The sequence below is a fragment of the Macaca mulatta genome, chromosome 6, assembly GCF_049350105.2.
Source record: "Macaca mulatta isolate MMU2019108-1 chromosome 6, T2T-MMU8v2.0, whole genome shotgun sequence".
NCBI lineage: Eukaryota > Metazoa > Chordata > Mammalia > Primates > Cercopithecidae > Macaca > Macaca mulatta.
This window is the reverse complement of record NC_133411.1, coordinates 165,952,658-165,976,133: the sequence shown is the minus strand read 5'-3', so window position 1 is coordinate 165,976,133 and position 23,476 is coordinate 165,952,658. Positions and strand designations below refer to the sequence as shown.

The 23,476-nt window shown below is 44.3% G+C and overlaps 1 protein-coding gene across 1 annotated transcript; it reads left to right on the top strand.

Moving 5' to 3' along the window:
- The first annotated feature begins 135 nt into the window (after positions 1 to 135).
- HAVCR2 (hepatitis A virus cellular receptor 2) lies at positions 136 to 23,023 on the top strand. The gene is made up of 7 exons (XM_015141316.3): positions 136 to 257; positions 2,557 to 2,898; positions 4,787 to 4,870; positions 11,634 to 11,677; positions 15,087 to 15,213; positions 19,928 to 19,964; positions 21,595 to 23,023. The coding sequence occupies exons 1-7, from the start codon at positions 197 to 199 to the stop codon at positions 21,785 to 21,787; spliced, it is 888 nt and encodes a 295-aa protein (XP_014996802.3). The 5' UTR covers positions 136 to 196; the 3' UTR covers positions 21,788 to 23,023.
- Positions 23,024 to 23,476: the final 453 nt, after the last annotated feature.

Here is a 23,476-nt window from a genome sequence, read left to right as displayed (position 1 = left end):
TGTGACTATAGACCTGGCAGTGTTATTATAAGAATCACTGGCAGTCAGACACCCGGGTGTGCTGAGCTAGCACTCAGCGGGGGCGGCACCGCTCATGTGATTGTGGAGAAGACAGCTGGAAGAAGTACCCAGTCCATTTGGAGAGTTAAAACTGTGCCTAACAGAGGTGTCCTCTGACTTTTCTTCTGCAAGCTCCATGTTTTCACATCTTCCCTTTGACTGTGTCCTGCTGCTGCTGCTGCTGCTGTTACTTACAAGTAAGTCTGAGCATGGATATTTACAATGAGACAGTGGTGCTGTACAGAGGACAAGGAGGAGATACAAGGATGGCCATTGTAATGTTGTTTGTAATAGCAAAAGCTTGGAAGCAACGTAAATGTCCATCAGTGAAGGAGTGGGTAAATAAATGTGATATAATCATGATACAAACAGTGAATCTGAGGAAACATACTGGTATAGAATGTCTCAAAATTATAATGTTATTAAAGAAAAGAAAGGTACAGAATAATGCATATATTAGGCTTCTATTTGTGTGTGTGCATTGTCGGGGAGCAGGAATATGTGGACATTTCTTAATGTATAGTCTCTAGGAAAAGGAACCAGAGAATGGTAAAGAGTTGGGAGAGTAAGGCATATTCTTCTCTTCTCTTCTCTTCTCTTCTCTTCTCTTCTCTTCTCTTCTCTTCTCTTCTCTTCTCTTCTCTTCTCTTCTCTTCTCTTCTCTTCTCTTCTCTTCTCTTCTCTAATTGAGATGGAGTCTCACTCTATTGCCCAGGCTGGAGTGCAGTGGTGGCATGATTTCGGCTCACTGCAATCTCCGCCTCCTGAGTTCAGGCGATTCTCCTGCCTCGGGCACCCGAGTAGCTGGGATCACAGGTGTGCACCATCACGTCCAGCTAATGTTTTTAATTTTTAGTAGAGACAGGGTTTTACCATGTTGGCCAGGCTGGTCTCAAACTCCTGGCCACAAGTAATCTGCCCATCTCAGCCTCCCAAAGTGCTGGGATTACAGGCGTGACCCATTGCGCGCCCGGCCACTTTTTCATACACCTTTGATAGTGTTTGAATGTTTTTACTGTAGTTGAGTCATGTGAAAAAAGAAAAGGGAAATAAAAAATCAAAAGAAAATATATAATGAATGTTTTATCATATATAAAATATGTATAGGTTTTTAAAATGGAATTAACTTTGTCAATTGAGGAAAATGACGAGACAAGTCTCAATCATTTTAGGAGATTTGTTTGCCAAAGTTAAGGAGGCACCTGGGAAACAGGTCTATGCCTTTCTCAGAAGATGATTTTGAGGGCTCCAAATTTAAAGGGGACAAGGTGGGATATTGAGAAGCACTCAGTTCTCACATTAAAAAAAAGGGGACACTTTGGGAGGCCGAGACGGGTGGATCACGAGGTCAAGAGATCAAGACCATCCTGGCTAACATGGTGAAACCCCGTCTCTACTAAAAAAAAAAAAAAAAAAAAAAAAAAAACTAGCCGGGCGAGGTGGCGGGTGCCTGTAGTCCCAGCTACTGGGGAGGCTGAGGCAGGAGAATGGCATAAACCCGGGAGGCGGAGCTTGCAGTGAGCGGAGATCCAGCCACTGCACTCCAGCCTGGGCGACAGAGCGAGACTCCATCTCAAAAAAAAAAAAAAAAAAAGAAAAAAGGGCAGAGGAAAAATGTGGGAATCTGCATTTTACATTAGGTAACACAGACAAAATGGGGTAGGGTAACAATCAGATACTCATTTGTGTCTGGCCGGGGTGACCACGCCGGTAAAGGTGAGCTATCAATCTGCATCGCAAAACTGAGCAGGAATTTCCTTGTGAGCAAAATATGGCGGAGGCGTGCAGCCTTTCATCCTGTAGCCATCTTATTCAGGAATCAAAAGGAGGAGGCAGGTTTCCGTGATCCGGTTCCCAGCTTGACTTTTCCCTTTGGCTAAATGAGTTTGGGGTCCCAAAATTTAATTTCTTTTCACAACTTTAAACCTTAAAACAACTCCATGAGTAGTTTCAAATACACAAGATTCTTGTTTAACCAAGAGTTTTTATTTACTGTGCACTTGCTGCTTAAAAAGAGATGTATGTTAGGGGAGCCTCCCTTTGTTGATGAACAAACAAGTAGCCCAGATGGGTGGGCCATTTCCTGGCTGACCATGACCAATTTTCTGATTGTCTGTTTCCATCAGCCCTGTTCTCCCATGTTCACAGAATTGGGCCACAATTCTTTCCTAGGGCAGTGTTTCTGAAAGTGAGGTTCTGGGACCAGCCACTTCAGCCACATTGAGAACTTGTTAGAAACAAAAGTTCTCAGGCTCCACCACAGACCGACCAAGTCAGGAATTCTAGCAGTTGAGCCCAGCCATCTGTGTTTTTGCAAAGCTTCCCAGTGATTCTGATGGCTTTTACATCTGAGAAGCACTGTCGCAGTGAATCATCCTCCAAACAGGACTGCAGCAGTGGCTTCCCCTTTATTCTGTAAGGCATTGCTTGCAGTTTTCCTGAAATGGAGTAACCTCACTCACTGCCTGAGCCTTGGCTCTCCTTCTGTCTATTCAGGGTCCTCAGAAGTGGAATACATAGCAGAGGTGGGTCAGAATGCCTATCTGCCCTGCTCCTACACTCCAGCCCCGCCAGGGAACCTCGTGCCCGTATGCTGGGGCAAAGGAGCCTGTCCTGTGTTTGACTGTAGCAACGTGGTGCTCAGGACCGAAAACAGGGATGTGAATGATCGGACATCCGGCAGATACTGGCTAAAGGGGGATTTCCACAAAGGGGATGTGTCCCTGACCATAGAGAATGTGACTCTAGCAGACAGTGGGGTCTACTGCTGCCGGATCCAAATCCCAGGCATAATGAATGATGAAAAACATAACCTGAAGTTGGTCGTCATCAAACCAGGTGGGTGGACCTTTGCATGCCTTCTTTATGAATAAGATTTATCTGTGGATCATATTAAAGGTACTGATTGTTCTCACCTCTGACTTCCCTAATTATAGCCCCTGGAGGTGGGCCGCCAAGACCTAAAGTTTAACAGGCCACATCAGTGATGCTCAGTGATATTTAACACCTTCCATCTGTTTTAAAACTCATGGGTGTGCCCAGGTGCTGTGGCTTACACCTCTAATCCCAGCACTTTGGGAGGCTGAGGCGGGAGGATCACAAGGTCAGGAATTCGAGACCAGCCTGGCCAACAGCGTGAAACCCTGTCTCTACTAAAAACACAAAAACTTAGCTGGGCATAGTGATAGGAGCCTGTAATTCTACCTACTCGGGAGGCTGAAGCAGGAGAATCACTTGAACCTGGGAGTCGGAGGTTGCAGTAAGCCGAGATCTCGCCATTGCACTCCAGCCTGGGTGACAAGAGTGAAACTCTGTCTCAAAAAAAAAAAAAAAAAAAAAAAAAAAAAAAGAAAACCAAAAACTCATGGGTGGAATGTATAGATGGGAAGAAAGACCTAGATCAGTGGTTACAGACCCTGACTCTCATTAGAATCACATAGAGAGTTTTTGAACAACTACAGATGCCAGGTATGGTGGCTCATGCCTATAATCCCAACACTTTGAGAGGCTGAAGCAGGAGGATCACTTGAGGCCAGGAGTTTGAGACCAGCCTGGCCGATATAGTGTGACTACCCCATCTCTTAAAAAGAAGAAGAAAAAGAACCCACTACCAAAACCCAGAGAAATCAGCGTCTCTGGAGGTAGATCCTAAGCATTAGCTTTTTACAGAGTCTTCCTCAGGTGATTTTACCCCTGGTGCAGCCAGCACGATGAACTGCTGGGTTGTGCATGTACGCTGGGAGGTGAACAGACTTAAGATTTCTATAACATATACTTTGTGCCCAGATAGAGCTGAGTTTAAATCTAACTCTGCCTCTTACTAGCTATATAATCCTGAGCAAGTTATTGAAACGCTGTGACCTCCTCCTCTGTAAAATATGACAATAATACCTATCATGTGGGCCATTAGAAGGATTTTGCGTGATAATATTTTATGAAAAGCATTTATAAGTTGGGCATCCCAAACCTGAAATGCACCAAAATCTGAAATGTTCCAAAATCCAAAACTTTTTGGACACTGATATGGCATTCAAAGGAAATGCTCATTGGAGCATTCTGCTCATTGGAGCATAAGTATAGTGCAGATACTAAAAATTTTTTAAAAATGGCTGGGCGCGGTGGCTCATGCCTATAATCCCAGCACTTTGGGATGCCAAAGTGGGCGGATCATCTGAGGTTGGGAGTTCGAGACCAGCCTGACCAACATGGAGAAACCCTGTCTGTACTAAAAATACAAAATTAGCTGGGTGTGGTGGCACATGCCTCTAATCCCAGCTACTCAGGAGGCTGAGGCAGGAGAATTGCTTGAATCCGAGAGGTGGAGGTTGCAGTGAGCCGAGATCGTGCCATTGCACTCCAGCCTGGGTAACAAGAGCAAAACTCCGTTTAAAAAAAAAAATCCAAAAAAATTCAAAATCTGAAACATTTCTGATTTCAAGCATTTCAGATAAGGGGTCTTCAACCTGTAATTATGACCATTTGCGTGGCTGTTAGTTCCACTATTAATAATCAGAATGTCACAATGATGACTGCATCTTACCTTTGTCAAACATTTGAAGTGTGTGATACACTCTCAATGTAGGTATCCAGGCAGGTTTGGAAGCTGAGGCTGTATTTCTCTTTCTTAATGGTCTTTCGCATTTTTTTTCTGCTGCCCTTTTGATTCCCTGAAATAAGCTTTCTGCTCTCAGATAATTTTCATCTTTATGTTGGTTTCTGACATTAGCCAAGGTCACCCCTGCACCAACTCTGCAGAGAGACTTGACTTCAGCCTTTCCAAGGATGCTTACCACCGGGGAACATGGCCCAGGTAACTATGCATGGGGCAGAGGAGGGAGTCTTTAGCTGGCTCTGAATTCAGAGGATTTTGAATGTGGGAAAAAACATGAGAAAACAGTGTGAGAGTGGAGGCATGGACGTCTCTGTGCACCTGAAATAGTGTTTGAGAAGAGGGAAGTAGTGGAGACACACCTGTGCTGGGAAAAAGATGCTCTGGTTTAGGATTATTTTGCTCGAATTTTAACTTTTAAAAAAAGTTAATAAACTTTATAGTCTTTAATTTTACTTAAATGTTAACTAAATTGGATGAAATGCTCATTACTTTGTCCACATTTTCGGGTTGACCCTGGACTGGCGACGTTTCATCATGAACTGGTGCCAGTCTGTGTTTGGGAACTGACACATTGGATTAGGTGATTTCTAGGATGCCTTTTAGCTAGAATAAAGCCCATCAGCTTCCCTGGATTCCAGCCTCAGAAGGAATAGTTAAATTCTTCATGTAATTCAGCAAGGATGTACTTAGGGTGCTCCAGATGAGAACATTGGGCAGAAAGTAGAAGTCAGGTCACATTGATCATGAAGGTTAATTTTAAGTCATTTCTTGTCAGTGTCCTGGTCTCTCCTAATCTCTCTGGAGCTCCATTTTTTTTTCTTCTGTAAAATGAGGTTAATAGGTGAGTCCTATCTCACAATGTCATAAATCTCATAAATCACACCTTATGGGCTTTAAATAAGAAAATGTCGGCCGGGCACGGTGGCTCAAGCCTGTAATCCCAGCACTTTGGGAGGCCGAGGCGGGCGGATCACAAGGTCAGGAGATCGAGACCACAGTGAAACCCCGTCTCTACTAAAAATACAAAAACTAGCCGGGCGCGGTGGCGGGCGCCTGTAGTCCCAGCTACTCAGGAGGCTGAGGCAGGAGAATGGCGTGAACCCGGGAGGCGGAGCTTGCAGTGAGCCGAGATCGCGCCACTGCACTCCAGCCTGGGCAACAGCGTGAGACTCCGTCTCAAAAAAAAAAAAAAAAAAAAGAAAAAGAAAAAAAAGAAAATGTCTAAAACGTGTAGCCCAATGTCTGACCACAATTTGTACTCAGTACATGTTAGCTGTTGTCATTAATATTATAAGATCAGAAGGCAGAATGAGATTGTGGTTAAACTACTTCAGTGAAAGGTGGAATGGGTTCTAATTTCAGCTATTCTTGCTAGCTCTGTGACCTCAGTCAAGTTGCTCAAATTCTCTGAAGCTCAGTTTGCTCATCTCTATAATGAGGATAATTCCAGTGCCCATGTCATGAGGTTGTTGTAATGTATAAACATGATAATGTATGTAAAATGCTCAGGCTAGTACCCAGCCCATAGAAAGCACTCAACTGTTTATTATTACTATAGTTACTAGTTTTAGCTCTCCAAAGTTTCAGTCTTTGGTTAGTCTTTAGTGATTGGTAGCCAACATCTTTTATGCAATTAGAGAGGAAACTATGGTGGGGACAGATGATCATCCACATTGTGGGTTAATAAAGTCATACCAGATACTTATTGTATGCCATTGTTATATTTTAAAGAATCCTACAACCATAGTCCTAGAAGGGATTTCAAGGGTCATTTAGTCTCACTTTCCCATCCTGTGCTTCAGTACTTTCTTTTTTTTTTTTTAAATTGAGACGGAGTCTCGCTTTGTCGCCCAGGCTGGAGTGCAGTGGCGCCATCCCAGCTCACTGCAAGCTCTGCCTCCAGGGTTCACGCCATTCACCTGCTTCAGCCTCCTGAGTAGCTGGGACTACAGGCGCCCACCACCCGGCCTAGCTAATTTTTTTTTTTTTTGTATTTTTAGTAGAGACAGGATTTCACCATGTTAGCCAGGATGGTCTCGATCTCCTGACCTCCTGATCCAACCGCCTTGGCCTCCCAAAGTGCTGGGATTACAGGCAGGAGCCACCGCACTTGGCCAGTACTTTTTGCCAAATCACCACTGAGTGGGCATTTGCTGTAGATGGAATTTACTCCCTGTTGAGGTGGTGCATTTACTTATGCTTGTCTCTACCACGGACAGAAGTCTTCTTTCCTTTAGTTTTTCTTTTTTCTTTTCTTTTCTTTTCTTTTTTTTTTTTTTTTTTTTTTTTTTTTTGGAGAGGGAGTCTCACTTTCTCACCCAGGCTGGAGTGCAGTGGCACAATCTTGGCTCACTGCAAACTCTGCCTCCCGGGTTCAAGCAATTCTTCTGCCTCAGCCTACTGAGTAGCTGGGATTACAGTTGCGTGCCACCAAGCCCGGCTAATTTTTGTATTTTTATTAGAGACCGGGTTTCACCATGGTGGCCATGCTGGTCTCGAATCCTGACCTCAGGTGATCCCTCTGCCTCGGTCTCCCAAAGTGCTGGGATTACAGGCTTGAGCCACCACGCCCAGCCTTCCCTTTAGTTTTTGCTTGTTAGTTCCTTCCCTCTAGGGCAACAAAAATGGGAATATTGGCACAATACCTCGAATCTCTGAGCTTCTCAAGGGCCTGACTGAGAAAAAATATTGAAACAACCAAAAGTATGTCAGTAGCTCCAAAATAGGAAAATAAAATAAAAAATTGAAATTTATGGATATTTAATGGCTTGTCTATAATATGTAACATTATGTAAATTGGCTGCTGGTAAACCAACTCAAAATGTGGGATGTGGGAGCATTTAATATAAAAATGGGGCTGGGCACAATGGCTCACACCTGTAATCCCAGCCCTATGGGAGGCCAAGGTGGGCAGATAACTGGAGCTCAGGGTTTGAGACCAGCCTGAGCAACATGGCAAAACCCCATCTCTACTAAGAATACAAAAAATTAGGCCGAGTGCAGTGGCTCACACCTGTAATCCCAGCACTATGGGAGGCCAAGGCAGACGGATCACCTGAGGTCAGGAGTTTGAGACCAGCCTGGCCAACATGGTGAAAACCCATCTCTACTGAAAATACACAAATTAGCTGGGCGTGGTGGTGCATGCCTATAATTCCAGGCACTCAGAAGGCTGAGGCAGGAGAATCATCTGAGCCTGGGAGCAGTGAGCTGAGATCTCACCACTGTCCTGAAGCCTGGAAAACAGAGCAAGATTCCATCTCAAAAAAAAAAAAAAAAAAAGCCAGGCATGGTGGCATGGGCCTGTAGTCCCAGCTACTTGAGGGGGCTGAGGCAGGAATATTGTTTGAACTCAGGAGGCTGAGGATTCACTGAGCCGAGTTGGTGCCACTGTACTCCAAGCCTGGGCAACAGAGCAAGACCCTTTCTCAGAAAAAAAAAAAAAAAGGAGTAGAGCCTTTAAAAGTAAGAGATCCAAGGGCCTGGAATTTGAACACAGAACAAATGTAACTTCTCTTCTACCTGAAGGAGGAAGGACTGGGTCACAGGTGAGTCCTCAGCTCTGGAGTAGATCTGCTTTAAATCCTAGCTTTCCCAATTAATAGCTGTGTGATCTTGGGCAAAGTGGGTCTGTCAGACTCAGTATTGTCATCTGAAAAATGGGGAAAATAGTAGTAGCTACTTATTGTGGTTGAGGATTAAATGAGATTGTATGTATACGGTGCTAAGCACCATGTCTGGCACCTAATAAGTGCCGAATAGATGGTAACTACTAAATTTATACACTGTTAAGGCCATCACATCTCACCTTCACTGCTACCTGTCCCCTGAGGCAAATCTTGGGTTCTCCAGAAAGAACATTGCCACTCCCTTCAACTGTCCCATCCATCTTGGTTGGTGGCCAAATCTGTGTGAAAAAATGCTGTAATAACACAACAGTGCTTGATTTTACTGATCATTTTCATAGCAAAATGAAGTTTAAAAAGAAGTTATTTTTACCATTTTTATCAAGAAAAATAATTATAGGGAGGCTGAAACTGGATTTACAGTTGAAAATCTTATGTGCACTTAAGATTCATGTTTACTTAGCAGTTGTACTGATGAAGGTTTTTTTTTTTTTTTGAGAAGTAGTCTTGCTCTGTCACCAGGCTGGAGCGCGATGGCGCCATCTTGGCTCACTGCAACCTCCACGTCCTGGGTTCCAGCGATTCCACTGCCTCAACTTCCTGAGTAGCTGGGACTACAGGCGTGCACCACCACGCCTGGCTAATTTTTTGTATTTTAGTAGAGACAGGGTTTCACCATGTTGGCCGGGATGGTTTCAATCTCCTAACCTCGTAATCCGCCTGCCTTGGCCTCCCAAAGTGCTGGGATTACAGGCGTGAGCCACCGCACCCGGCCTGTGGTTTTTATACTTTAAATTTTTTTCTGGTAATTAGGGCAAAAGTAAGTGGAACATAATCTTTATTTTCTTCAATAATTTTAGGCTGAGGCTATGCCTTTATAATATTTAAACTATAGTTTGTTAAACCAGCATTTAGTCAAACCCTTTATACACATTAAAGGGTTCCGACTTTAAGGCTTCCAGAAGGTGACTATGACATTTAAGAAGTTTCGACATCTCTGACTCAGCCATAAAAATGAGTAAGCACGCTTAGTTTCCCAAGAGCTGGCAAGGTACTTATTTTTAGAATTCAGCGTTCATGAGGTCAGGGCCTGTGCCCCTCTTGTTCCCTGCTCTGTCTCCTGTGCCTAGAGTAAGGGCGTAGTGCATATTCATGGAATAGATCTGCAGATGAAATAAACAAATGAACAGGAAGGAAAGATGGTGAGTAGGTGGCTGGGCAATGTGACCCTCTTCATAATGACAGCACTGAGGTAAAGGCTGGTGAAGGCAGTATAATTAAGAATGTGCATTTAAATCTATGCAGACTTAAATTGGAAGGCCATTTTGTCATTTGCTAAGTTGTGTGACCTTGGGTTAGTCACTTCACTTCCCTGATTTTCAGTTTCTTCATCTGTGCAATGGGACTAACAGTCAGTCTCTACTTTAGAAGAGTAGTTCTAAAGTAAGTGCTTCTAAGTATCTCTAAAATGAGCTCCTTCACTGAAAGTTTAGCACAAGCCCTGGTTCCTATTACATTGTGGCCACAGTGATTATTTTCATTTGTAGGCAACCCTGTCTCCCTTCTCATGAGTAAATGCAAAACTTATTTAAGAAAATGGAGGCTGGGCACGGCACGGTAGCTCACGCCTGTAATCCCAGCACTTTGGGAGGCCAAGGCAGGCAGATCACTTGAGGTCAGGAGTTCAAGACCAGCCTGGTCAACATGGTGAAACCCCATCTCTACTAAAAATACAAAAATTAGCTGGGTGTGGTGGTGCACCCCTGTAGTCCCAGGTACTCGGGAGGCTGAGGCAGGAGAATCGCTTGAACTTGGGAGGCAGAGGTTGCAGTGAGCCGAGATCATGCTACTGTACTCCAGCCTGGGTGACAGAGTGAGACTGTCTCACCAAAAGAAAAAGAAGAAAAAGAAACTGGGGGCCGGGCGCGGTGGCTCACGCCTGTAATCCCAGCACTTTGGGAGGCCGAGGCGGGCGGATCACAAGGTCAGGAGATCGAGACCACGGTGAAACCCCGTCTCTACTAAAAATACAAAAAATTAGCCGGGCGCGGTTGTGGGCGCCTGTAGTCCCAGCTACTCGGGAGGCTGAGGCAGGAGAATGGCGTGAACCCGGGAGGCGGAGCTTGCAGTGAGCCGAGATCGCGCCACTGCACTCCAGCCTGGGCTGGGCGACAGAGCGAGACTCCGTCTCAAAAAAAAAAAAAAAAAAAAAAAAAAAAAAAAAAAAAAGAAAAAGAAACTGGGGCCGGGCGCGGTGGCTCAAGCCTGTAATCCCAGCACTTTGGGAGGCCGAGACGGGCGGATCACGAGGTCAGGAGATCGAGACCATCCTGGCTAACACGGTGAAACCCCGTCTCTACTAAAAAATACAAAAAACTAGCCGGGCGAAGTGGCGGGCGCCTGTAGTCCCAGCTACTTGGGAGGCTGAGGCAGGAGAATGGCGTGAACCCGGGAGGCGGAGCTTGCAGTGAGCTGAGATCCGGCCACTGCACTCCAGCCTGGGCGACAGAGCATGACTCCGTCTCAAAAAAAAAAAAAAAAAAAAAAAAGAAAAAGAAACTGGAGGCTGCAGTGAGCTGAGATTGTGCCACTGCACTCCAGCCTGGGCAACAGAGTGAGACTCTGTCTCAAAAAAAAGGAAGTGAATTTTTGTTGTCTTTAAAAATCTAATTAGAATATAATGCCTAAGGCCAAGCCTGGTGGTTCACACCTGTAATCCCAGCACTTTGGGAGGCTGAGGTGGGCACATCACCTGAGGTCAGGAGTTCACAACCAGCCTGGCCAACATGGCCTTGTCTCTACTTAAAATACAAAAATTAGCTGGGCATGGTGGTGCATGCATGTAGTCCTAGCTACTTGGGAGGCTGAGGGATTAGAATTGCTTGAACCAGGGAAGCAGAAGTTGCAGCGAGCTGAGATCGTGTCACTGCGCTCCAGCCAGGGTGACGGAGTGAAACTCTGTCTCTAAAAAAATAAGTAAATAAATAATGCCTGAGTGTTATCAATATTCCTGGATTTTTGTAGAACTCATTAGGGTCTTGTGAAAAAAAAACAAAGCACATATTTAAGTAGGACTTCTTGGCAGAATTCTCTATTTCATAAAATAGTAGGGTTCATTGTCTAGATGAAAAAATGTGGCCATCCTAAAGTTGATTCCTGGGTGTTCAGTAAATTTTGTTGGTCTCTCCGTTAATTATTGTGACGAGTATGGAGTAGAATTCGTTTCAAATAGGATTATAGGCATCATTAAGATTTTTTTAAAACTTAGATAAAAGAAAACATTCTTAACTATTCTATTGGCTGTTTTTCCTCACTTTCTCTTTCTCTTTTTATAGCAGAGACACAGACACCGGGGAGCCTCCCTGATGTAAATCTGACAGTAAGTAACTTTTTTTGTGAGCTGTGTTGTGCTCAACTTGGAGGGGAAAAGTATGGCTCTAGACTTCCTTCATGCCCACCCTGTCCTTGAGGTAAAAAGCCTGAAGTTCCCTTAGCTTCAGATTCCTCGGCTGTAACATGTTGATGATGACAGTTCTAACCTCATAGCCCTATTGTAATGAAGGACTGAGGTGATGCGGGTAAAGTGCCTGGCATATAGTAAGAGCTTGAAAACCACAAAGAAGGAACATTAGCATTTTGTCCCTCTTATTCTTCAATTTCACAACTGTCTATCCTGTGGAAGGTTCAGAGATTCTTCATCTCCCTAGAATACCATTCTTCTTGCTTCCATCACAACCCAAATGGGAAAGAGTATTTAAATTTACCTCTTTATATATGACAAGACACCAATCAGGAGTATTCAAAGCCATAAGTTGTTTTTTGTTTTTGTTTTTTTTTTGAGGCAGAGTTTCACTCTTGTTGCCCAGGCTGGAGTGCAATGGTGTGATCTTGGCTCACCTCAACCTCTGCCTCCTGGGTTCAAGCGATTCTCCTGCCTCAACCTTCTGAGTAGCTGGGATTATAGGCATGCGCCACTACACCCGGCTAATTTTGTATTTTTATTTTAATTATTTTTTTGAGATGGAGTTTCGCTCCTGTTGCCCAGGCTGGAATACAATGGTGTGATCTCAGCTCACTGCAACCTCCACCTCCCAGGTTCAAGCGATTCTCCTGCTTCAGCCTCCTGAGTAGCTGGAATTACAGACGCCTACCACCACATCCAGCTAATTTTTGTATTTTTAGTAGAGACGGGGTTTCACCACATTGGGCAGGCTGGTCTTGAACCCCTGACTTCAGGTGATCTGTCCGCCTCAGCCTCCCAAAGTGCTGGGATTACAGGCATGAGCCATGGCGCCCAGCCAATTTTATGTATTTAACTATAAATAAAACCATACCTTAATTAACCTCAATTTTACTGTCCCTGCTACCTTCTTAGAATAAAAGAAAAACTGGCTGGGTGCAGTGGCTCACGCGGTAATCCCAGCACTTTGGGAGACCGAGGATGGTGGATCACCTGAGGTCAGGAGTTTGAGACCAGCCTGGCCAACATGGTGAAACCCCATCTCCACTAAAAATACAAAAAATTAGCCAGGTGTGGTGGTGTGTGCCTGTGTAGTACTAGCTACTTGGGAGGCTGAGGCAGGAGAATCGCTTGAACCCAGGAGGTGGAGGTTGCAGTGAGCTGAGGTCGCGCCACTGCACACCAGCCTGGGCAACAAAAGTGAAACTCAGTCATAAAAGAAAAACCACTAGAAAGCAAACTTGCAGCAATGACTTAAAAATTCTTTGAGGAGGCCAGGCACAGTAACTTACTCCTGTAATCCCAGCACTTTAGGAGGCCAAGGTGGAAGGATTGCTTGAGACCAGGAGTTTGAGGCCAGCCTGGGCCACATAGTGACACTCTGTCTCTACAAAAAATATATTTTTAAAATTGGCCAGGCATGGTGCGGCATACCTGTAGTTCCAGCTACTTGGGAGGCTGAGGCAGGAGGATTGCTTGAGCACAGGAGGTTGAGGCTACGATGAGCAATGAGCTGTGATCATGCCACTGCACTCCATCCTAGGTGACAGGGTAAGACCTTGTCTCCAAAAAAAAAAAAAAAAAAAAAAAAATTACTTGAGGACATATCCGGGAGTCCACATTTATTTGACTCAGTTTCTTCCCTGTGTATTCACAACTGATGCTCAGCATCTTGTATTTGCTTCTTCTCTCTTTGCAATCAAACAGTGCTTTTTAAGGACCTGTATGTGCCCACAATGCTTAATGCACAATATCTTACATATAGGACTCCTGTTATTGTAGGAGTAATCTGTATTGAATCAATGTGTAAATGCATGTAGAATAAATGGAAGATTTAACTTCCTTAAATTCATTACTTTAAAAATGTTTATAATTATTTTGTGTGTGTGTGTGTGTGTGTGTGTTTTGTATAAATGGGGTCTCAATATGTTGCCCAGGCTGCTCCCTAACTCCTGGCCTCAAGTGATCCTCACATCTCAGCTTCCCAAAGTGCTGGGATTATAGGTGTGGGCCTGGCCTATAATTATTGTTTGTTTGTTTATTTATTTTTTGAGGTGGAGTTTTGCTTTTGTTGCCCAGGCTGGAGTGCAATGGTGCGATCTTGGCTGCAACCTCCACCTCCCAGGTTCAAGCAAATCTCCTGCCTCAGCCTCCCTAGTTGCTGGGATTACAGGCACCCACCACCACACCTGGCTAATTTTTGTATTTTTAGTAGGGATGGGGTTTCACCATGTTGGCCAGCCTGGTCTTGAGCTCCTGACCTTGTGATCCGTCCACCTTGGCCTCCCAAAGTGCTGGGATTACAGGCGTGAGCTACCGCACCCGGCCTAATCATAGTTTTTAAAGAGGAAAACAGAGAACATAGACTGAAATTTTAGAAACAGAATTTATTTTGTGTGACTCTCAGTTTTCAGAAAATGAAGTTAACTAGAGCAATAGCAATAATAACTACCACTGATTGAACATTTGTTATGTACCAGGCACTGTAATAAGCATTTTATATTTTCTGTCACTTAATTTTCCTGATAACTCTACAGGGTTACTCAGCCCTTAGTGGCAGAGCTGGGATTTGTTTTTTTGTTTTTTTGTTTTTTTTTGAGATAGAGTCTCACTCTGTTGCCTAGGCTGGCATGCAGGGGCATGATCTCAACTCTCTCCAATCTCCGCCTCCTGGGTTTAAGCAATTCTCCTGCCTCAGCCTCCCCAGTGGCTAGGATTACAGGCATGTGTCACCATGCCTGGCTAAGTTTTGTATTTTTAGTAGAGACTGGATTTCACCATGTTGTCCAGTCTGGTCTCAAACTCCTGATGTCAGGTGATCTGCCTGCCTTGGCCTCCCAAAGTGCTGGGATTACAGATATGAGCCACTGTGCCCGGCCTCAGAACTCGGATTTGAATGCAGGACCATCTGTCTGTAAAGTCTTGGCTATTGAATCACTGTCTTTTTGTGAAAAATAGAGGTTTCATAGCAAGACACCAAATGGAAACTACTCTAAAACTCTCTGGGGAATCTTAGGGGGTCTTGAACCAACAAGACTCCACTCTAAAACCAATTTTTGCAGGGGCAGGGGAAGGGTCTTAAGAGCTCCTTCTCCACCCACAACACAGAAGGGCACATTTTGTTTCCCCGCTAACTCCAAAGGTTAAGCGAGTCTCTTTCTTGGGTTGGCTTAAGTGTTGGCTCCAAGGTGACAGTTGAAAGGTGATTTCAAGGACTCTGCCATCTTGTGATGTTGTAAAAGGGATGGTCCAATTCGCAAATCATGAGACTGAGTACACAAGCGATTTCTAGCTATTTTCTGCTTAAATCCTGTTTGTGTTTGCATAGCAAATATTCACATTGACCAATGAGTTACGGGACTCTGGAGCAACCATCAGAACAGCCATCTACATCGCAGCAGGGATCTCTGCTGGACTGGCTCTGGCTCTTATCTTTGGCGCTTTAATTTTCAAATGTAAGTGTTTTTTGTTTCTCTCTCCTTCTGGTAACAAATTCTTAAACGAGAACCAGTGAAACCTAGATAGAAATGCAAATTCATGTTTATACCCAAAGGTGATTAGACTAAATACTCTTTTGTCCATCCAAATCCTAACAATAATTGCTAATTTTAATTTAATATTTATTGTGTGCCAGGCAGGCACTGCGTTAAATGTTTTACATACATTTTATCATCATTACTGTCTGATGAGGTAAGGAATAGTGCCATCCCATTTTACAGTGGAGGGAAGTCGAGCTTAGAGTAAGCTGCCTTCCCAAGGTTTCAACATCAGTACCTGGCAGAACCGAATTCAAATCCAGGCAGGCTGATTCCAGTAAACCAATTTCTTTACTTCATGAATATGCTAGGTTTATTAGGAAACACAGCAGCAAAAACCACTCCCTTCTGTGCACTTTTCTGTTACTGGTTTCTCAGGCATACCTCTTTGGGAGTAGATTGCAAGTCCTTTTAATACTGGGTCATTGGCCGGGCGCGGTGGCTCAAGCTTGTAATCCCAGCACTTTGGGAGGCTGAGACGGGCGGATCACAAGGTCAGGAGATCGAGACCATCCTGGCTAACCCGGTGAAACCCCGTCTCTACTAAAAAATACAAAAAACTAGCCGGGCGAGGTGGCGGGCGCCTGTAGTCCCAGCTACTCGGGAGGCTGAGGCAGGAGAATGACGTGAACCCAAAAGGCAGAGCTTGCAGTGAGCTGAGATCTGGCCACTGCACTCCAGCCTGGGGGACAAAGGGAGACTCCGTCTCAAAAAAAACCAAAAAAACAAAAAAACACTGAGTCATGATTGGGGTTACAGAATGTTTTCCTCCATCATGGTACTTAGCACATAGCTTTTTCTAAGTACTTGTCCTTAAAAAAAAAAACCCCACAAAAACAGAAAAACAACAACAACAACAACAAAAAACAGGCCCTGCGTGGTGGCTTACGCCTGTAATCCCAGCACTTTGGGAGACTGAGGCAGGTGGATCATTTGAGGTCAGGAGTTCAAGACCAGCTTGGCCAACATGGTGAGACCCCATCTCTACTAAAAATACAAAATTAATCGGGTGTGGTGGCGCATGCCTATAATCCCAGCTACTCGGGAGGCTGAGGCAGGGGAATCACTTGAACCTGGCAGGTAGAGGTTGCAGTGAGCTCAGATCATGCTACTGCATGCCAGCCTGGGCGAAAGAGTGAGACTCTGTCTTAAAAAAATAATAGTAATAAAATATAAATAAATAAGCAAATAAATAAATACAATGGCCGGGTGCAGTGGCTCATGCCTGTAATTTCAACACTTTCGGAGGCTGAGGTGAGAGGATCAGTTGAGCCCAGGTGTTTGAGACCAAGATCAGCATGGGCAGCAAAGCAGGATGCTGTCTGTACACAGTAATAATAATAATAACGAGGTGAGCATGGTGGCACACACCTGTAGTCCCATTTACTCAGGAGGCTGAGGTGGGAGGATCACTTGAGCCCAGGAGGCTGCAGTGAGCTGTGATTGCATCTTTGCAGTCCAGCCTGGGCCACAGAGTGAGACAGTCTCCAAAAAAAAAAAAAAAAAGTGTGTTCAAGTTGATGAATTTTGATGAAGAATTACAGTAGGAAGCCATCACCACAATCAAGATCTAAATAATACTTCCATTACCCCCAAAACCTCGCACACTTTTCTTTCTTTCTTTCTTTCTTTCTTTCTTTCTTTCTTTCTTTCTTTCTTTCTTTCTTTCTTTCTTTCTTTCTTTCTTTCTTTCTTTTTCTTTCTTTCTTTCAGATGGAGGCTGGAGTGCAGTGGCGTGATCTCAGCTCACTGCAACCTCCACCTCCCGGGTTCAAGTGTTTCTCCTGACTCAGCTTCCAGAGTAGCTGTGACAACAGGTGCGTACCACTAGGCCCCAGAGTGTAATACAACATAGCAGCCTTTCTTACTAATAGGCAAACAGGGACTGTCTGTGTGGAGTGAGCAATCACCTCAGCTGGCTTAAGACTAAAGGGTGTTCCTAAGATATGTGAGACTTCTAGAGCTAAAACTGGAACAGTCCAAGAAAAACAGGGATGAGTTGGTCACCCCACTAACTGTGGACTGAAGCTGCTAAGTGCTTTATGTGCATTAAATTCTCGTAGCTACCCTATGTTTCTAATGGAGAATCAGCATGCTAAAAGGTTAGGTCACTTGCCTGCATTACACAGTTAATTGATAGATATAGGAATTGAAACCAGGACTGTCCTGCTCCTCACCGTTATGGTTTCTGCCACTCTTGTCGCCCAGGCTGGAGTGTAATGGTGCAATCTTGACTCACTGTAACCTCCACCTCCCGGGTTCAAGTGATTCTTCCACCTCAGCCTCCTGAGTAGCTGGGATTTCAGGCATGCACCACTACGCCTGGCTAATTTTGTATTTTTAGTAGATGGGGGTTTCACCATGTTGGCCAGGCTGGTCTCAAACTCTTGATCTCAGGTGATCCACCCACCTTGGCCTCCCAAAGTGCTGGGATTGTAGGCGTGAGCCACCGTTCCCAGCCTGATACCTTTATCTTTATTATAGTCAACCTTTTAAGTTGATCACTCATTCTGGAAGGTCGTCCTTCTCTTGGCTTCTGAAATGACATTCTCCTATTTGATCCATTGCTTTTCAGTTCTTCTGCCTGATCCTTAGATGTTGAGATTCCTTAGGGCTGGGTATGGTGGTGGACGCCTATAGTCCCAGCTACTCAGGAGCCTGAAGCAGGAGGATCACTTTGAGCCCAAGAGTTTGAGGCTGTGAACTAGGATCTTTCTGTTGCATTCCAGCCTGGGTGACACAGGGAGACTCTATCTCAAAGAAAAACAACAACAAAAGATTCCTGCAGTCTTCCTCCAACATATATCTAAAGTATTTTCATTATTCTGCATCTCTTTTGGCCATTACCTTACTCCAAGGCATCATTATCTCTACTTAATTTATCTTCTCATTTCTTTATTCCTCCTTCTAATCCAATATTAAAACCCAAATCAATATCTGAGCACAATGGCTCATGCCTATAATCCTAAGACTTGGGGAGGCCAAGACAGGAGAGTCACTTGAGGCCAGGAGTTTGAGACTAGCCTGGGCAACATATTGAGATTCACCCAGGCTGCAGTGCAGTGGTGCGATCCCAGCTCACTGCAACCTCTACCTCCCGAGTTCGAGTGACCCTCCTGCCTCCGCCTCCAAGTAGCTTGGACCACAGGCATGTGCCAGCTCACCTGGCTAGTTTTTGTATTTTTAGTAGAGATGAGGTTTTGCCATGTTGCCCAGGCTGGTCTCGAACTCCCAAGCTCAAGAAATCTGCGTGCCTTGCCTCCCAAAGTGTTAGGATCACAGGCGTGAGCCACTGCATCTAGCCCAAAAACATTTTAAACATTATCCAGCTGTGGTGGTGTGCACCTATATTCTAGCTATTCAGAAGCTGAGATGGGCAGATCCCTTGAGCCCAGGAGTTCAAAGTTGCAATCGGATATGATCTTGCCACCGCATTCCAGCCTGGCCAATAAAGCACGACCCTGTCTCCAAAAAAAAAAAAAAAAAAAAAAGAGAGAGAAAAAGAAAAATTTTCAGTTTCAATATTTGAAACTGCATCCCCAGAAGATACCTTGAAAGAGATCATGAAAGACCTTGATCCAGAGGTACCCAGTAAGCCACACCTGAATTCCTGACGCACAACATGGAAATTATGAGATAAGGAAGTTGTTTTCAGCGGCTAAAAGAAACCCAAAACAAATAAGGATCACATCTCTGCCCTTTAAGGAAATCTAAGTTTCCTACAGGTCTTAGAATCGAATACAGATTCCTGATTATGACTGGAAAGGTCTTGTTAGACCTAGCCCCAGCCTACCTTTCAGACCTTATCTTGGGCCCCTCCCTTAGTCCAGCCGTGTTTTCAGTTTCAGGCACTCAGCAAGATCTTTACAGAGGGTTCCCTCGTCCTGGAATGCTCCTTCTGGCTCTCTACTTGGCTGACTCATTTCAGAAGTGAGCTTAAAGGTCATCTCTGAGGGTCCTTCCCTGACCACCCTCTGTATTATCTGTTTCAATATGATGTTGGTTTCCTTTATAATACATCATCATTTGAATTTTTTTTTTTTTCCTATTTACTGTTTCCTTTTTTTTTTTTTTCTGAGACGGAGTTTCGCTCTTGTTGCCCAGGCTGGAGTGCAATGGCTCAATCTTGGCTCACCGCAACCTCCGCCTCCCGGGTTCATGCGATTCTCCTGCCTCAGCCTCCCGAGTAGCTGGGATTACAAGTGCACGCCACCACACCCGGCTAATTTTGTATTTTTAGTAGAGACGGGGTTTCTCCATGTTGGTCAGGCTGGTCTTGGGTCTGGGGTACTGTTTTCTTTTATTTCTTTGGTCTCCCACAGGAGAACGTAAGCTTCATGAAATTAGGGCTCACAATTCACTTTTACGTTCCTGTGTTCCTCGTGCCAAGCAAACTGCCAGACACATAGTAGAGGACTCATAATTATTAAATAAGAAAAATGCATCTTTATTATTACTTTCTAGCCAGTCCATATAATTATCTAAGGCACATATTGAGAGTTTCATTCAACTCAGTCTAAGGTGAGACCAGATTTCCCTGAACAATGCATGCCTCCAGTGAGCCTGTTTGATTTCTTGTCTCATTTATTTTATGAAGGCATTTTTATTGACTTTTCTTTCCCCCTTTATCTAGGGTATTCTCATAGCAAAGAGAAGACACAGAATTTAAGGTAAGAATAATGGAATGGGGTTGGGGAAAGGTGAGAATCTTGGCAGTCCATACTCTTAACATGTCTGATCTTTACTCTGAGAAGTCCTGTCCTAGGGCTTTGAGATCTGAGTTTATACTTCCTTTTTCCTCTAGGTCTAGTTACGAAGAGAAAATGTAACATACTGCTGTGTTTACTTCCTGATACCTTTAGCTTCTTTAGTTCTAAAGTTAAGGTATACAATTTATCTCCCTAATAATACAACATGCTTATTCATCTCGATATTAATGGTTTTTCCAATGAACTGAAACATCAACGGATTGAGCTCCTATTATATCCAGGGTCTGGGCTGAACTTTGGCATTAGAGAAGTGAGCAAGACACCCAGTATCAGTTCTCAGCATTTCTGTAAACCAGCCCAGGCATTTTCAACTTTGGTTTCCTATTAGAATCACCCGGGCACTGAAGTGTACTAATGCAGGGCCAACCCCAGAGCAACTGAGTCAGAATCTCTGGGGATGAAGCCTAAGCATAGATAATGTTCTAAAAGCTCTCCAGGTGATTCTAATGAACAGTCAGGGCTAACAACTGCTAGTCTATTACAGACTACTGTCTTAACCTTCATTCCTGATTATGCACACACACACATCCCTTTCAAATAGGTATGGCTTATGTAACTTACTAGATTTTAGACTTTTAGTGATGTTTGGCACATGAATGGGATGCAATATATTTGGATTACAAAAATGACTCTGGGCCAGGTGCTGTGGCTTACACTTATAAGCCCAGGACTTTGGGAGGCTGAGGTGGGAGGATCACATGAGCCCAGGAGTTCGAGACCAGCCTGGGCAACATAATGAGACCTCTTCTTTACAAAAAATAGAAAAATTAGGTGGAAAGATTGCTGGAGCACAGGAGATGAAGGCTGCAATGAGCCATGATTGTGCCACTACACTCCCACGTGGGTGACAGAGAAAGACCCGCATCAAATAAAACAAAACAAAAACTTCTGAACATTGAATGCTATCTAAAGCATTAATAATTTTTTTTTTTTTTTTTGTGACAGGGTCTTGCTGTGTCACCCAGGCTGGAGTGCAGTAGTGTAACCTCTGCCTCCTGGGTTCAAGTGATTCTCTGCATCAGCCTCCCACATGGCTGGGATTACAGGTGCACTCCACCACGCTGGCTAATATTTTTGTATCTTTAGTAGAGGTGGGGTTTCACCATGTTGGCCAGGCTGGTCTCGAACTCCTGACCTCGTGATCCACCCACCTCAGCCTCCCAAAGTGCTAGGATTACAGGCGTGAGCCATGATGCCAGGCCCATTTTTTAAAAATCTAAATGTGTACATAATTGCAGACATCTTGACACTTCACCTAAACTTCAGCCTGTAACTCCTAGAAATAAAGATATTCTCTGAGCTATCACAATGCTATTGTTATACCTAAGAAAATTAAAATTAATGGGAATTTTCCCAATTGTTTCCCCATAGTATTTTATTGCTGTTTCTTGGCTTTTCCCCTTGTTCAGCATCTGATCAAAGATCATGCACTGTATTTAGTTGCTGTCTCTTTGGGAAAGCCTATTCTCTTAACTCGATTCCGTGTTACCTGGGAAATGCTTAACTCAGCTTCAACACTTTATTTCCACAGCCTTATCTCTTTGGCCAACATCCCTCCCTCAGGATTGGCAAATGCAGTAGCAGAGGGAATTCGCTCAGAAGAAAACATCTATACCATTGAGGAGGATGTATATGAAGTGCAGGAGCCCAATGAGTATTACTGCTATGTCAGCAGCGGGCAGCAACCCTCACAACCTTTGGGTTGTCGCGTTGCAGTGCCATAGATCCAACCACCTTATTTTTGAGCTTTGTATTGTCTTTTTCAGAAACTATGGGCTGTGTCAGCTGACTGGTTTTGGAGGTTCTGTCCACTGCCATGGAGCAGAGTTTTCCCATTTTCGGAAGATAATGACTCACATGGGAATTGAACTGGGACCTGCCCTGAACTTAAACAGGCATGTCATTGCCTCTGTATTTAAACCAACAGAGTTACCCAACCCAGAGACTGTTAATCATGGATGTTAGAGCTCAAACGGGCTTTTATATACACTAGGAATTCTTGATGTGGGGTCTCTGGAGCTCCGGGAAATTCGGGCACATCTTATGTCCATGAAACTTCAGATAAACTAGGCAAAACTAGGTGCTGGGGTGAATGCATAACTTTTTTGGCACAGAAAGTCTAAAGGGGCCACTGATTTTCAAAGAGATCTGTGATCCATTTTTTTTGTTGTTTTTTTTTTTGAGACAGAGTCTCGCTGTGTTGCCCAGGCTGGAGTGCAATGGCACAATCTTGGCTCACTGTGACCTCCGCCTCCTGGGTTCAAGTGATTCTGCTGCCTCAGCCTCCCCAGTAGCTGGGATTACAGGCATGCACTAACACACCCAACTAATTTTTTGTATTTTTAGTAGAGACAGGGTTTCACCATGTTGGACAGGCTGGTCTTGAACTTCTGACCTCGTGATCCATCCGCCTCAGCCTCCCAAAGCACTGGGATTACAGGCGTGAGCCACTGCATCCGGCCAGGTCTACCTTGATCTTGAAGATTCCCTCAGAATATTGAGGTTTAGGCTTCTTTGAGCACTACCTATCCAACTGTCAGTGCCAGTGCACAGCCCTTCTTTCGCCTCCCTTATGAAGACTGCCCTGCAGGGCTGAGATGTGGCAGGAGCTCCTGGGGAAAAAGGAAGTGCATTCAATTAGTGTGTATTGCCAAGTTTTACTTGTTGTGCTCTTGAAAGAAAATATCTCTGACCAACTTCTGTATTTGTGGACCAAACTGAAGCTATATTTTTTGCAGAAGAAGAAGCAGTGACTGGGACACAAATTCTGTTGTCTGGTGGAAAGAAGGCAAAGGCCTTCAGCAATCTATACTGCCAGTGCCGGATTCTTTGATAGAGAGTGGTCCTTAAACTTAAATTTCAAGGTGGTAAAGACTTGGTCTGTCTTGCTTATTGTTGCCCCCAGTGCCTGGCACAATTGTGACACACAATTGGAACTTACTAAAAATTTTTTTACTGTTTTTTGTTTGTTTGTTTGTTTTTTGAGATAGAATCTCACTCCATTGCCCAGGCTGGAGTGCAGTGGCATGATCTTCTTTCACTGCAGCCTTGACCTCCTGGGTACAATTCATCCTTCGGCCTCAGCCTCCCCAGTAGCTGGGACTATAGCCATGCACCACCACGCCAGGCTAATTTGCACAGTTTTGGAGGAGACAAGGTTTCACCATGTTGGCTAGGCTGGTCTCAAATTCCTGGGCTCAAGCGATCCCCCCTGCCTCAACTTCCCAAAGTGCTGAGATTTTAGGTGTGAGCCACGATGCCCGGCCTAAATATTTCTGGAGCAAAAAAATTAATCAGAAAGGTAACTTTCTGGAAGACTTCCATTAGAGTGCTCAGACAGAGTGTGACTCTGCAAGTTCACTTCTTAGAGAACTCACAAATACCCGGAAGCTTCCATATTCACTCTTTGTTTT

Coding starts and splice junctions, on each gene's coding strand:
- HAVCR2 (XM_015141316.3), top strand. CDS start 197: ATGTTTTCACATCTTCCCTTTGACTGTGTCCTGCTGCTGCTGCTGCTG. Junction 2,899..4,786: donor GTTGGTCGTCATCAAACCAG/GTGGGTGGACCT, acceptor TTCTGACATTAG/CCAAGGTCACCCCTGCACCA. Junction 4,871..11,633: donor CACCGGGGAACATGGCCCAG/GTAACTATGCAT, acceptor CTCTTTTTATAG/CAGAGACACAGACACCGGGG.